Source organism: Mytilus californianus, unplaced genomic scaffold (assembly GCF_021869535.1).
Source record: "Mytilus californianus isolate M0D057914Y unplaced genomic scaffold, xbMytCali1.0.p SCAF_11, whole genome shotgun sequence".
In the NCBI taxonomy this organism is placed as follows: Eukaryota; Metazoa; Mollusca; class Bivalvia; order Mytilida; family Mytilidae; genus Mytilus; species Mytilus californianus.
The window spans coordinates 10,655,196-10,669,467 of NW_026262593.1; the positions used below are offsets into that span (position 1 = coordinate 10,655,196).

At 32.7% G+C, this 14,272-nt stretch overlaps 2 protein-coding genes across 2 annotated transcripts in view; both read right to left on the bottom strand.

Annotated features, from left to right (window-relative positions):
- The window catches only part of LOC127719523 (collagen alpha-1(XII) chain-like), a 565,245-nt gene extending 551,252 nt beyond the window's left edge, over positions 1-13,993 (bottom strand). The window contains exon 1 of the mRNA XM_052225729.1: positions 13,990-13,993. The gene's annotated coding sequence lies outside the window, so the exon portion shown is untranslated. The remainder of the gene's footprint in view (positions 1-13,989) is intronic.
- LOC127720788 (acanthoscurrin-2-like) lies at positions 541-2,522 on the bottom strand. Its single transcript, XM_052227540.1, has 2 exons — positions 1,943-2,522; positions 541-548 (listed from the first exon to the last, which is right to left on the bottom strand). Exons 1-2 carry the CDS (start codon positions 2,520-2,522, stop codon positions 541-543), a joined length of 588 nt encoding a protein of 195 aa, XP_052083500.1.
- Positions 13,994-14,272: the final 279 nt, after the last annotated feature.

Below are 14,272 nucleotides of genomic sequence, written 5' to 3' on the forward strand. Positions count from 1 at the left end.
CTTTGTTTTGAAAATATTTTGCCACCTACCTTATTGAATGATCGATGTATAATTACACAGACACGTACGATCTGAATGTGGACGTCAAATCAAATGCCTTGTGTTGGTTAAATGTAATGTAATGGCTTTCTGCACGTTAAAGAACCATTGCAACCACTATTTAAGGGGGCCAACATATTCCCATTTTCCAGTGGTAGTCCAAATTTCCTGCCCTTCATCCAGGTCTACGTACCTTTATACTTCATGATGATATTTCAATCCTACTTAAAATAATTCAATCCTACTTAAAATGACCTTTCGAGAGAATGGAAGTATGATAGATCTTGATGTAACATAATTTAAGACGTGAATTTTCAGAAATTGACGTTCCCATTCAACAGAATGCGACTTCAGTCTAGGTGGTGCTTCAATCTATGAAGTGACTATAGATCTAGAGTTATGATAAAAAAATCAACACAAATTGAATGCAACGATTATATATTATAACAGATATATAAAAAAGAATATCATTCGTAGTCCGTTTTGGGTAAAAATCTGCTTTTAATATCCTGAAAAACAAAAAAGTAAAATATAGCATAACATTGGTATGGGTTTTGTTCATTGCTGAAGGCTGTACGGTGACCTATAGTTGTTAACTTCTATGTCATTTGGTCTCTGGTAGAGAGTTGTCTCATTGGCAATCATACCACATCTTCTTATTTTTATATTTACTATGTTATCAGTTTGTGTTATGATTTGAGTAGTTGTGTCAAGTTCTAAATTCAGTTTAATTTAATAAGATTTTTGTAAGAGAAACCTACGTGTCTTTTTAGTTTTATTGTTTTGTCGGGTTGTAATTCGGGGAAACTTTGGTATGATTTTTACTATCTCTGATAATCAGTATTCACTTTTGGTTTATTTCGACTAATTATTCTGACGAACATTTATGGTACACTTGCAGGATCACTGAACAAAAGTCGGTGTCTTTTCATACAGAGGATGCTTCGCGGATTTGTTCTGGTATAACCTTTCATTTGATACGTATAATTAAAAAAAAATGATTTCTGAAGACATCGAGTTTCTGTCATTTTTTCAGACTTAATTATTAATTAACCAAGACATATTCCATACAGGAAAAATTATTTGCTCAGAGGACTCTTCCTTCTATATATGTAATTTTAAACTTCAAGCTTTAGTTCATTTTAGTACACTAAAGAAAAGAAAAACGGAATGTAAATGAAAAATTTTATAAACATGGATAAAACCAAACAAAAGATTTCATAAAACAGTCTTAATTTTCGGATAATAAATACCAATTGAAGTTTCTAATGGGAACACATTTTTCAAATTTATTTTTAACTCTGTGATATTTAGCCTTGTGACGTTGTGTCCTCCCTTATCATCCGGATAATTTTGCTATATAGATTCAAAGATTTCTTTTGAAATAGACTTAATCTATCGGTTTCACGAAAGAAAGAAAAATTGTGTATGCATTCTACGTTAATTTTGTTGGAAACTGACGACAACAATTTCTTAATTTACACTTTCCCGCTAAATTATGCATGTTGCCCATTATGATTTATAGTTAAAAGCAATGTAGAAAGAGGATTGTGAATTTTATGCCAACATATCTACTGTAATTAAACAGATAAATGAGAGCAAGCTAGTCTATGAGCAATTAAAACAGACATCCGATTTGGTGGTGAACATTACGTCTTACAACGTCCATCCAAATTATCTTTGTAAAGAATTCCGCTCAAGCCGGTGCTTCGGGCCGTCTGAAACTTGCAGTGTGGTGAGAGTTTTTTTGCTCCGTGTTGAAGGCTTCACTGTGACTTTGAGATGAAGAGCAGCAATAAGAGCGCTGTTCCTTTGATTTTGGTGTATTTTTTGCTGTGCATGTACTGATTTTGTGTCATGGATGGATACCCCATATCCTTTGTTCTTTCTATTATAAGTTTACCTTTGCCCTTTCCATATTTTCTATATCCATAACCACCGGAACCACCATAACCACCCCTGCCATAACCACCATAACCGCCATAACCACCAAGTCCTCCTCCATAACCTCCAAGTCCTCCTCCATAACCACCAAGTCCTCCTCCATAACCTCCAAGTCCTCCTCCATAACCTCCAAGTCCTCCTCCATAACCACCAAGTCCTCCTCCATAACCACCACCGTATCCTCCTTGTCCATATCCTCCATAACCACCACCATATCCTCCTCCTCTTACAACAAATACTTGTCCGTATCCTACGTATCTTCCTCCGTATCCTCCTCCATAACCACCACCGTATCCTCCATAACCACCACCGTATCCTCCTAAACCACCACCATATCCTCCTAAACCACCACCGTATCCTCCTAAACCACCACCATATCCTCCTAAACCACCACCGTATCCTCCTAAACCACCACCATATCCTCCATATCCACCTCCTCCGTATCTACCTCTACCGTATCCACCACCTCTGTATCCACTTTTTGAGAATGCGCTTACAGCGCTACAGATGGCAATCAGTACGCAAATTGCGATCTTCATTCTGTCGTAGACAAAAACTATATAAATCATTCATATATTTTGTGTGTGAAAAAGGCCACAAACGTTTTAAATATGTACATGAACACTACTTTTTTCACATGAAACTTACATTTTTATATCTGTGGTTGTGACTTAAAATATATTACTAGGACAGAAGATATTCGCCGTTTCATATTATTCCACAAAATAAATAACGGTTTAAATGTTTTCTGATTAATTACAGAATATTCAATTTTCTCAATTTGAATAGAATAACTCCAATTTCTGTTAGTCTCTTGATAGATAATACTATTGGGATATATACAAATGTAAAAGTAAAGTTTTAAGTAAAATAAACCATAAGAGATTTGTATATTTCATTTTATCAATATAGCTAGATGAATTTATAGTGAAAACGCTAGTTAAACTTTTAGTAACATGGTTCCTTATTCTACATTGGCTAGAGGTATAGGGGGGGGGGGGGTCTCACAAAACATGTTTAACCCCGCCGCATTTTTGCGCCTGTCCCAAGTCAGGAGCCTCTGGCCTTTGTTAGTCTTGTATGTGTTTTTAATTTTAGTTCATTTATATGTTTTGGAGTTTAGTGTGACGTCCATTGTCACAAAACTAGTACACAATTTTATTTAGGGGCCAGCTGAGGACCACCTCCGGGTGCGGGATTTTCTCGCTGCGTTGAAGACCCATTGGTGGCCTTCGGCTGTTGTCTGCTCTTTGGCCGGGTTGTTGTCTCTTTGACATATTCCCCATTCCCATTTTCAATTTTATTTATCTTGAAAACATCTCTACAGATTGATATAGGCACCAATGAGACTATTATTCATAAATAACCAGAGGACAAGATGAGAACAATTACAGGCTAACCGCAAAGCCTTCTACAATGAGTAAAGCATTCTATATACCTTTAAATAAGCTTTAAAATGCCCCTGGATGACCTAAAAATGTGAATCAATTCAAATAAGAAGCCAACGGTATGATTCACTACAACAAACAAAAACAATTATAACAGACAAACCAACTACAATCATTTGATTACAGGCTCATTCAGGATATAATCATAGTCGTTTAATCATGAAGGTGTTCTTTCTCAATTAGGCAAAACTAGCTAATCAAAGTCACAATAAATGAAATATATTAAATATAAATAAATTAACTTGTGTTAAAGAGAGGAAACTTTACTATCTTTGCCATTTATATTCTTCAACAAAATACCAAATTTACAAGCAATTTGAATCTATCGGATATCTACTTAGATATCTACATGAGAAAAATTATTCGGAGTAGACTGTTTCAATTGTAGTACATATTTACAAAATAGCGCATGCGCGAATTCTAATATATACAACTGTTGATAGTCCAAGACTTCTGAACGGCATAGTCATATAGGAAAAAACATTGCGATTCAATACTTTGTTCGGACTTCTGAGCCACACAGGGATATATGTAAAGACCTCTAGCTGTCATTTGATTTTTTTTTATTGTTTTGTTTCTGTCTTATTGACATTTGTATCACACCTCTTTTTATTTATATTTATCAAATGAATCAAGCTTGCAATTTAGCAGAAACAAATATTTTTCCTTTTTCTTAACTTCATACATTGAATATTTTCTTGTTCTTTCAGACATTTTCAAGTGTTTAAAAAGGATCTGGTCCACTTTTTGCAAATAATATACAATATTATAACTTGTTGGTCCTTTTAATTTTACTTTTATTCAAGTAAAATTTCGAATGTTAAAAACCGTACTACTTAAAACTATTTATACTTTGTTTTACACTTGATAATTTTCAATTGCCACCTTAAGAGTTCACATGAAAGAATTAAAATATATTGCAATTGTGTTTTTCTCTTCTTAAGATATCGTAACAGTGTTATCTGCATATCTAAATTAAAAAAAAAATCAAAATCATTGCAAGGTCATCTTCCAAGTCGAAAGAAAAAGACTTCGACCTAGGGATAATTTTTGTGTTACAAACAAGTACTGAAAGTCATTTAAAAGACACTTTAATGGTTAAACATACCATTTTGGCATTCGATTGGAATATAATTTTCAATAAACGAAAGAATGAAGTTATTTAGATCAAGTCCTTTTTTTATTACAATTTATCGCTTGTCAGTGAAAATAAAAGGATCTTTTCATTTTGAGGTAGCATATGGGTTGAAACAAAAAAAAGGACATTTGAAATAAAATATGAGGAGATATCTGTTACAAAATTTCTTGTAGAAAACTGTTGCTATAATACAAAAATTTAAATAAAATTGAGAATGGAAATGGGGAATGTGTCAAAGAGACAACAACCCGACCATAGAGCAGACAACAGCCGAAGGCCACCAATGGGTCTTCAACACAGCGAGAAACTCCCGCACCCGGAGGCGTCCTTCAGCTGGCCCCTAAACAAATAAGTATACTAGTTCAGTGATAATGGACGTCATACTAAACTCCAAATTATACACAGGAAACTAAAATTAAAAATGATACAAGACTAACAAAGGCTAGAGGCTCCTGACTTGGGACAGGCGCAAAACTGCGGCGGGGTTAAACATGTTTGATGCTATCTCAACCCTCCCCCTATACATCTAGCCAATGTAGAAAAAACAAACGCACAACAGTACGCACAGTAAAACTCAGTATAAGAGAAGTCCGAGTCCGATGTCAGAATAGGAAACAAACGAAAATAAACAAAATGACAATAATACATAAATAACAACCGACTACTAGCAGTTACTGACATGCCAGCTCCAGACCTCAATTAAACTGATTGAAAGATTATGTCTTCATCATATGAATATCAGGCACAATCCCTCCTGTTAGGGGTTTAGTATTATACCGTCATAAAATATATGAGAAGAACATAACCCGTGTCATGCCAAACTTTTTAAAGTTTGCTTTACATTCCTTTATGAAATTATATTATCTGATTTATCGTCTCTTATAAGGCTAAATATAAAGAAAAAGCATCAATCAAAAAGTATTCAGTATTCTCAAAATTTGCCTATTACATAAGAAAAACATGGCAATTGCTTTCTGCTATACTACGATTCCATGTTGGCAGAGGACCATTCATACTTAGTCTACCTTAAAATGTCACTGACGACTGAGTTCTTCTTCTCCACTTATTTTGAATATCTTAGTAATAAGGATATATTCTAATTAAAAAGAGTAGCTATTTGCCCATTTGTTTTGAATGAAATACACAACTGGTATGATTTTACCGTATTGTTTCATTGAAATATACTCTGCATCATCATTGACATTAACAATAAAAATGACACAAGTGACACATTCGTCACAACTCGGCCGATTCCGTACCTTAGTAGTGGATTCACCCGAGGATTGCCGATTGACAAATGACACAGAGAAGAGCTTATGTTAATTGCAGATTTTACCAAATCAACTTCCATTTCCAGGTTTCAATGAAGCTTGTTGTTTATTTATTTAATCAAGGGCATACGATACAGTTACAGGGGAGAATATGACGTTGCAATCGTAAAATGTTATTTTTCGCGACGTCAAACTACGATACATCGGGAAAAAATTCATTTTTTCGAGTGATTTTAATCATTAGCTTGAAAACGAGTACATGGACCCCTCTTTTTTTAAATGATATTTGACTTGATACTGTGTGATGCTTATTTGTTCCAAATTTGATGAAGAAATCACGGATGATTTTTTTTAATCAGACAGATATATAGCCAAAAAGACGATTTTATCTAAAAGTATGAAAAGTTAATAAAAACGAATTATTTCCAAAGAATTGTTGCACAAATTTAGAGCATACTTATGTAAATAAGATATTCCAAATGTTTTTACAAAAATCTTTTTGTGTTTATCTTTTGAAACAAAAAAGTTAGGTATGTCTATCCAATGGATAGAAATATCCGAGGAACCGAAATTCAATTCAAAACTGACAGAAAATATTGAGACTTACTTGTTCAGGTTCGGTGCAGTGGTCCAATGTGGTGCTGAAAGTTTGATTCTAGAAGCCTTTTATATTGCTCATTTAGTAATAAAATAAGATGCATTATACAATTGTCTATATTTCACCACAAATCAATCAAGATTAATTATGCATTTTATACTGAAAATTGTTAATAACGAACAATTGATCAAAATTTGTTTTAGTAAAAAATAAACATTTTAATTCTGATAAATGTTAAAAAGTCGTATATTGACAAATATTGTTCTTTATAAAATTTTGGTGTAAACAATGTGGTTGAATAAATCAGCAAATAGCATTTTTAATTTGCCAGCTGTATTTCTTCTCACATACTTAATTGTGAAGCATTGGAAATGATATTTTAAGAGAAATCTAACATGAATGAAAGGTAAACTCGATCAAATAAAATTAACGTAAAGCAGGACTGACACGACTTCATAAAAAGTACAGTTTATAAAGAAATGGGTAAAAAGCAAATACATATGCTCAGTTTAGTTTATATCAAATTGACAACTACTCATCAATAAAATTAAATCAGCAACATAAGACAATACCAACCTTTATCATCCTTATAATTGCCCAAATTCAAAGCGAAAAGTTGTTAATAAATGTCTAGACTGTCTGAAACTGCAAACAAGTTCTTCAAATAACAAAAGACCAAAAACCAACCTTTTATATAGATAAAAGCAAACACTGACGATGTTCTTTGATCAGTACAGGTCAAATCTGGATGTTAAAGGTCAATCTTTTGTAAAGTACTCAACTTCCATTTTTCTTTTCTTGATCAACGAATAAATGAAAGCTATATAGAAGAATAAATATAAAAGACGCATTTTTAAGATAAAAACCGAAAGTAATGATGGTGTTGTATATTATGCGTGTGCTTCTTCACCAGAAGTATAAAGGTTAGCATTATGAAGTTGCGAGCATACTTTGACTCTGCTTCTTCACCAGTAGTATACAGGATAGCATCCTTTAGTCGCGAGCACACTTTGACCCGGCTTTCCAAATTATATTCAATAAAATTGAGAATGGAAATGGGGAATATGTCAATGAGACAACAACCCGACCATAGAGCAGACAACAGCCGAAGGACACCAATGGGTCTTCAACGCAGCGAGAAAATCCCGCACCCGGAGGTGGTCCTCAGCTGGTCCCTAAACAGAATTGTGTACTAGTTCAGTGAAAATGGACGTCACACTAAAATCCAAAACATATAAATGAACTAAAATTAAAAAACATACAAGACTAACAAAGGCCAGAGGCTCCTGACTTGGGACAGGCGCAAAAATGCGGCGGGGTTAAACATGTTTTGTGAGATCTCAACCCTCCCCCTATACATCTAGCCAATGTAGAAAAAACAAACGCACAACAGTACGCACAGTAAAACTCAGTATAAGAGAAGTCCGAGTCCGATGTCAGAATAGGAAACAAACGAAAATAAACAAAATGACAATAATACATAAATAACAACCGACTACTAGCAGTTACTGACATGCCAGCTCCAGACCTCAATTAAACTGATTGAAAGATTATGTCTTCATCATATGAATATCAGGCACAATCCCTCCTGTTAGGGGTTTAGTATTATACCGTCATAAAATATATGAGAAGAACATAACCCGTGTCATGCCAAACTTTTTAAAGTTTGCTTTACATTCCTTTATGAAATTATATTATCTGATTTATCGTCTCTTATAAGGCTAAATATAAAGAAAAAGCATCAATCAAAAAGTATTCAGTATTCTCAAAATTTGCCTATTACATAAGAAAAACATGGCAATTGCTTTCTGCTATACTACGATTCCATGTTGGCAGAGGACCATTCATACTTAGTCTACCTTAAAATGTCACTGACGACTGAGTTCTTCTTCTCCACTTATTTTGAATATCTTAGTAATAAGGATATATTCTAATTAAAAAGAGTAGCTATTTGCCCATTTGTTTTGAATGAAATACACAACTGGTATGATTTTACCGTATTGTTTCATTGAAATATACTCTGCATCATCATTGACATTAACAATAAAAATGACACAAGTGACACATTCGTCACAACTCGGCCGATTCCGTACCTTAGTAGTGGATTCACCCGAGGATTGCCGATTGACAAATGACACAGAGAAGAGCTTATGTTAATTGCAGATTTTACCAAATCAACTTCCATTTCCAGGTTTCAATGAAGCTTGTTGTTTATTTATTTAATCAAGGGCATACGATACAGTTACAGGGGAGAATATGACGTTGCAATCGTAAAATGTTATTTTTCGCGACGTCAAACTACGATACATCGGGAAAAAATTCATTTTTTCGAGTGATTTTAATCATTAGCTTGAAAACGAGTACATGGACCCCTCTTTTTTTAAATGATATTTGACTTGATACTGTGTGATGCTTATTTGTTCCAAATTTGATGAAGAAATCACGGATGATTTTTTTTAATCAGACAGATATATAGCCAAAAAGACGATTTTATCTAAAAGTATGAAAAGTTAATAAAAACGAATTATTTCCAAAGAATTGTTGCACAAATTTAGAGCATACTTATGTAAATAAGATATTCCAAATGTTTTTACAAAAATCTTTTTGTGTTTATCTTTTGAAACAAAAAAGTTAGGTATGTCTATCCAATGGATAGAAATATCCGAGGAACCGAAATTCAATTCAAAACTGACAGAAAATATTGAGACTTACTTGTTCAGGTTCGGTGCAGTGGTCCAATGTGGTGCTGAAAGTTTGATTCTAGAAGCCTTTTATATTGCTCATTTAGTAATAAAATAAGATGCATTATACAATTGTCTATATTTCACCACAAATCAATCAAGATTAATTATGCATTTTATACTGAAAATTGTTAATAACGAACAATTGATCAAAATTTGTTTTAGTAAAAAATAAACATTTTAATTCTGATAAATGTTAAAAAGTCGTATATTGACAAATATTGTTCTTTATAAAATTTTGGTGTAAACAATGTGGTTGAATAAATCAGCAAATAGCATTTTTAATTTGCCAGCTGTATTTCTTCTCACATACTTAATTGTGAAGCATTGGAAATGATATTTTAAGAGAAATCTAACATGAATGAAAGGTAAACTCGATCAAATAAAATTAACGTAAAGCAGGACTGACACGACTTCATAAAAAGTACAGTTTATAAAGAAATGGGTAAAAAGCAAATACATATGCTCAGTTTAGTTTATATCAAATTGACAACTACTCATCAATAAAATTAAATCAGCAACATAAGACAATACCAACCTTTATCATCCTTATAATTGCCCAAATTCAAAGCGAAAAGTTGTTAATAAATGTCTAGACTGTCTGAAACTGCAAACAAGTTCTTCAAATAACAAAAGACCAAAAACCAACCTTTTATATAGATAAAAGCAAACACTGACGATGTTCTTTGATCAGTACAGGTCAAATCTGGATGTTAAAGGTCAATCTTTTGTAAAGTACTCAACTTCCATTTTTCTTTTCTTGATCAACGAATAAATGAAAGCTATATAGAAGAATAAATATAAAAGACGCATTTTTAAGATAAAAACCGAAAGTAATGATGGTGTTGTATATTATGCGTGTGCTTCTTCACCAGAAGTATAAAGGTTAGCATTATGAAGTTGCGAGCATACTTTGACTCTGCTTCTTCACCAGTAGTATACAGGATAGCATCCTTTAGTCGCGAGCACACTTTGACCCGGCTTTCCAAATTATATTCAATAAAATTGAGAATGGAAATGGGGAATATGTCAATGAGACAACAACCCGACCATAGAGCAGACAACAGCCGAAGGACACCAATGGGTCTTCAACGCAGCGAGAAAATCCCGCACCCGGAGGTGGTCCTCAGCTGGTCCCTAAACAGAATTGTGTACTAGTTCAGTGAAAATGGACGTCACACTAAAATCCAAAACATATAAATGAACTAAAATTAAAAAACATACAAGACTAACAAAGGCCAGAGGCTCCTGACTTGGGACAGGCGCAAAAATGCGGCGGGGTTAAACATGTTTTGTGAGATCTCAACCCTCCCCCTATACCTCTAGCCAATGTAGAATAAAGAAACACATAGCAATACGCACAGTAAAAAATTCAGTTCAAAAGAAGTCCGAGTCCGATGTCAGAATAGGTAACAAAAGAAACTAAGCAAAATGACAATGATACATAAATGAAACCTTGCTCAAGTTAGAGGGTATATCCTGTGCATATTTTAGTTTTGCCACACATGATCTAGATAGAAGAAGTTGGAGATTTGTGAACCCATAAAGTTGTTCAATCCCACAACAGTGGTACCTATACTAATTCGGGGTTTGGATAGTTTGGTGATTCTTGCTTTATTAAGTCGCCGTGTCAAGCTCAACAACAAAGAGTTTAGTAGCTAGAATAAAATGCTAACTACAAAAGATAAGTCATTATGTCCTGCTATTCTAATAACTGCCTTATCTGAGTGTTAGTAGCGCTAATGTAATACGTGCGAAAATGGACTATCTCTTGGATTTTTGCATTCATCTAGAACATGATGAACCACATTTGAAAATTGAACAAAAGATATATGTGCAACTTTTATACTTTCTGGAATATAGCAAATGAAAGGTAAAAAGTAAAAGGTATATACGCAAATAAATACCACCAAAATATTCTAATTAAAAATAAAACTTAATTATTATACTACCACTATGTTGAGACAAACACTATTCGAAAATATTTATATTTTTAAAATAGAATTGTATATGTTACAATAGATCCGCATTTGTAACCTGAATATCGATAATGTTCTTGACTACAATCTACACATTTTTTTTTAGTAAAAGACGATAAAATGTTTGCACATATTATTTAATTGCCTACCAACAAGATAAATAAGCATTCATATTAAACTATTTAAAAATAATAAAGATAACATGTACGTGTGTTGAGTAGTAAAAACAAGGTTTACTTTTTTCTGAATCAGAAATATCCTGACTTACTAATATACTGTATTTTTCATCATAACTTTTTTTTTATTGGATGTTTTGTTTTTGTATTTTACTACATGCATTAGAATATATGACTGCGGAACTAACGTGTAAACGCCAGAAGAAAATTGATTTAATTCTTCTTTTCTGGGTCTGCATGTCTGTATATATAAATTGAATTGAATACAACACAACTATTCAAATGTCGTTTGTTCTGACAAAATGTTATCGCACGTTTAGGAAACTTAGGGGGAGGATTGAGCGCCCGCAAACATATTTAACCCCGCCACATTCTGTATGTGCCTGTCTCAAATCAGGAGCCTGTAATTCAGTGGTTGTCGTTTGTTGCTGTATAACATATTTGTTTTGTACATAAATCAGGCCATTAGTTTTTTCTAATTTGAATTGTTTTACATTTATAATTCCGGGGATTTTTATAGCTGACTATGCAGTATGGGTTTTGCCCCTTGTTGAAGGCAGTACGGTGACTTATAGATGTTAACTTCTATGTCATTTTGTCTCTGGTGGAGAATTGTCTCATTGGTGCTGTGGTAATAACGTACACTTAAGGAAAGGATGTTCCTAATATGTACATCTAACGATCGACAACAATCCGTGTTGTATTTCATTACACGAAGGAGAGTACATTTGTAAATATATTTCGTTTACAGTCAACAGTCAAGTATACAGTATACCGCTATGTGTGTATGTTTTTCTTTTAATCATATTTATTTACAAAAAAATGTATGTCAATATACGAATATTACAGCATTACAGAAGCAGGATCAACATCATGTGGGTTTCTGGATTGGCAAAGGTGTATACTTAATGATGTTTGTTTCTCGTAATAAAAAGAAACATGTATCATAATGGTCGACTGTCTGATTATGTTACATCTTTTACCTTCCTTCACCAGGAGATACAAGTGTATAATATTTTTTTAAATTGTATCATATTTTATTGATGATTTTGACATTTGTTAGTAGGATAAAAAAAAATACCGGTGTCTTATCCCAGCCTCGGTAAACATGAGTAGTACATGTATATTAATAATTTGATTTGGTAAGTACTTATTAGTATCATAATTCTGAAAAAAAAAAAATATACATTTTTCTAAATCATAATATATCCATACAGCTTCCATAGGATCGGTTCGTTCAATAAAGAATCTTCAATATTTTTGTTATAAAGAAGAGAAAAAAATATATATAAAAAACACAGAAACTAGGTATTTTGCAAAGGCAAAACTATGTCTTGATTACAGCATGCTTTACAGCTGATGATTTTCTTTTGTTATATATATACAAATGAATATGAAAACAATGAAAGTTTTAATTTATAATCAACTACCTTTATCTTTTTACTCGTACGTTTGATACGGTTACGTTTAAGCACTGTCACGTATGGCGTTACGCTTCAATTGAAGACAACTGTTAATGTAAAGTTAAACAATATCATATTTTATTAAATAAATTTAAATATCAATCAATCAAGGATTTATATAGTACTAGGTAAATCCTTGCTTTAATATTTAAAAAAATTTTGTTTTACGAAAATGAGAAAAAAATAAGTAAAAGTACAAAGAAGTGAGGAAGCATATATACCACAAAGATCGATTAACAATGTAAATTAACACAGAATTTGGTAAATCAAGACAATATAAATGTGATGACAAATAAAAACAATATTTTGGGAAACAACTTCCTTCTTATAGTAAAAGTATGATGCATTATCAAATGTTTCTTATTTGATATTGGTGGCTGAAAAAATTAAATGATAACGTTTTGTTGAAAAGTTAGTTTACATGGGAAAATGACTTATATTACAAATATTCTAAAATTGCGATTTATTTGTGATCACATTGTATATATTTACTTATCAAATAGTGTTAAGAATTAGATTTTTTATGCAGTCTATATTATTGTATTTGTGCATTTGTTTTATTAATTGTATTGATTAAGCTCAAATAGATGGTATGTGTTGCGATTCATTTTTCAAGGTAGAAATACAAACAGGAGTATTGCTAAATACGATTATTTTTAATATTTTTGGCACTGGTGTAATTTTTTCTGCTGTTGGGTTTGTTAAACGTAACATATATACGTTATAATTTTAGATGTGGCTCCTTGTCATTTTATTACTTGTTTTGCTTTCTTTATTTTTATTCATCCAGACAAATCGGAGTTACCCATTATCGGACCTGTTATCAATCGTACTGTTGTTCTGGATATACTAGAAATACTTGCACGCAAGGTCCTGTAATTTATGCATACGACGGTTGAATAGCTTTTATATAAATAATTTTGAACAGATATAACTTTAGTTTGATAGCATTTATAAGATTTGTTTATTTGATAATGACAGATACAAATATCTTTAAAATATATCACGACTATAGATTTAAGATTCCTCAATAATATTTAGAAATTAACAATGAGTGTCAGTTGAGAACTAAACTTAACGACAAAAAGATAAGTTCAGCCTTCCAATAGTGAACTTTCCTTTTCTATACATCAGTATTCCAGTAGCGCTTACATATGCAGTTTTTATCTCCTAATAAACGATATTCCTGTACTTGTGTTTCCTATCGTGACTTCTTTTATAAGGATTTTTCCTTACAAGAAAGCTATAAGACCAAAGGTACTTAATAGTAAAGTTGAATTCATCCCTTAAAATATTTACGGATGCCACCATGAATTAGTTGACTGTTATGGAATAGCTGTCTTGCAGATGACCTCGGATATGGTCTCATTATTACAGCCACAATCCATTCTTCTTTTCGTCAAGTGTGCATCATCACATGCGATGTTTACTTGCCATTATCAGCGCTACCGGTGCAACTACTTAAGCATAATCTG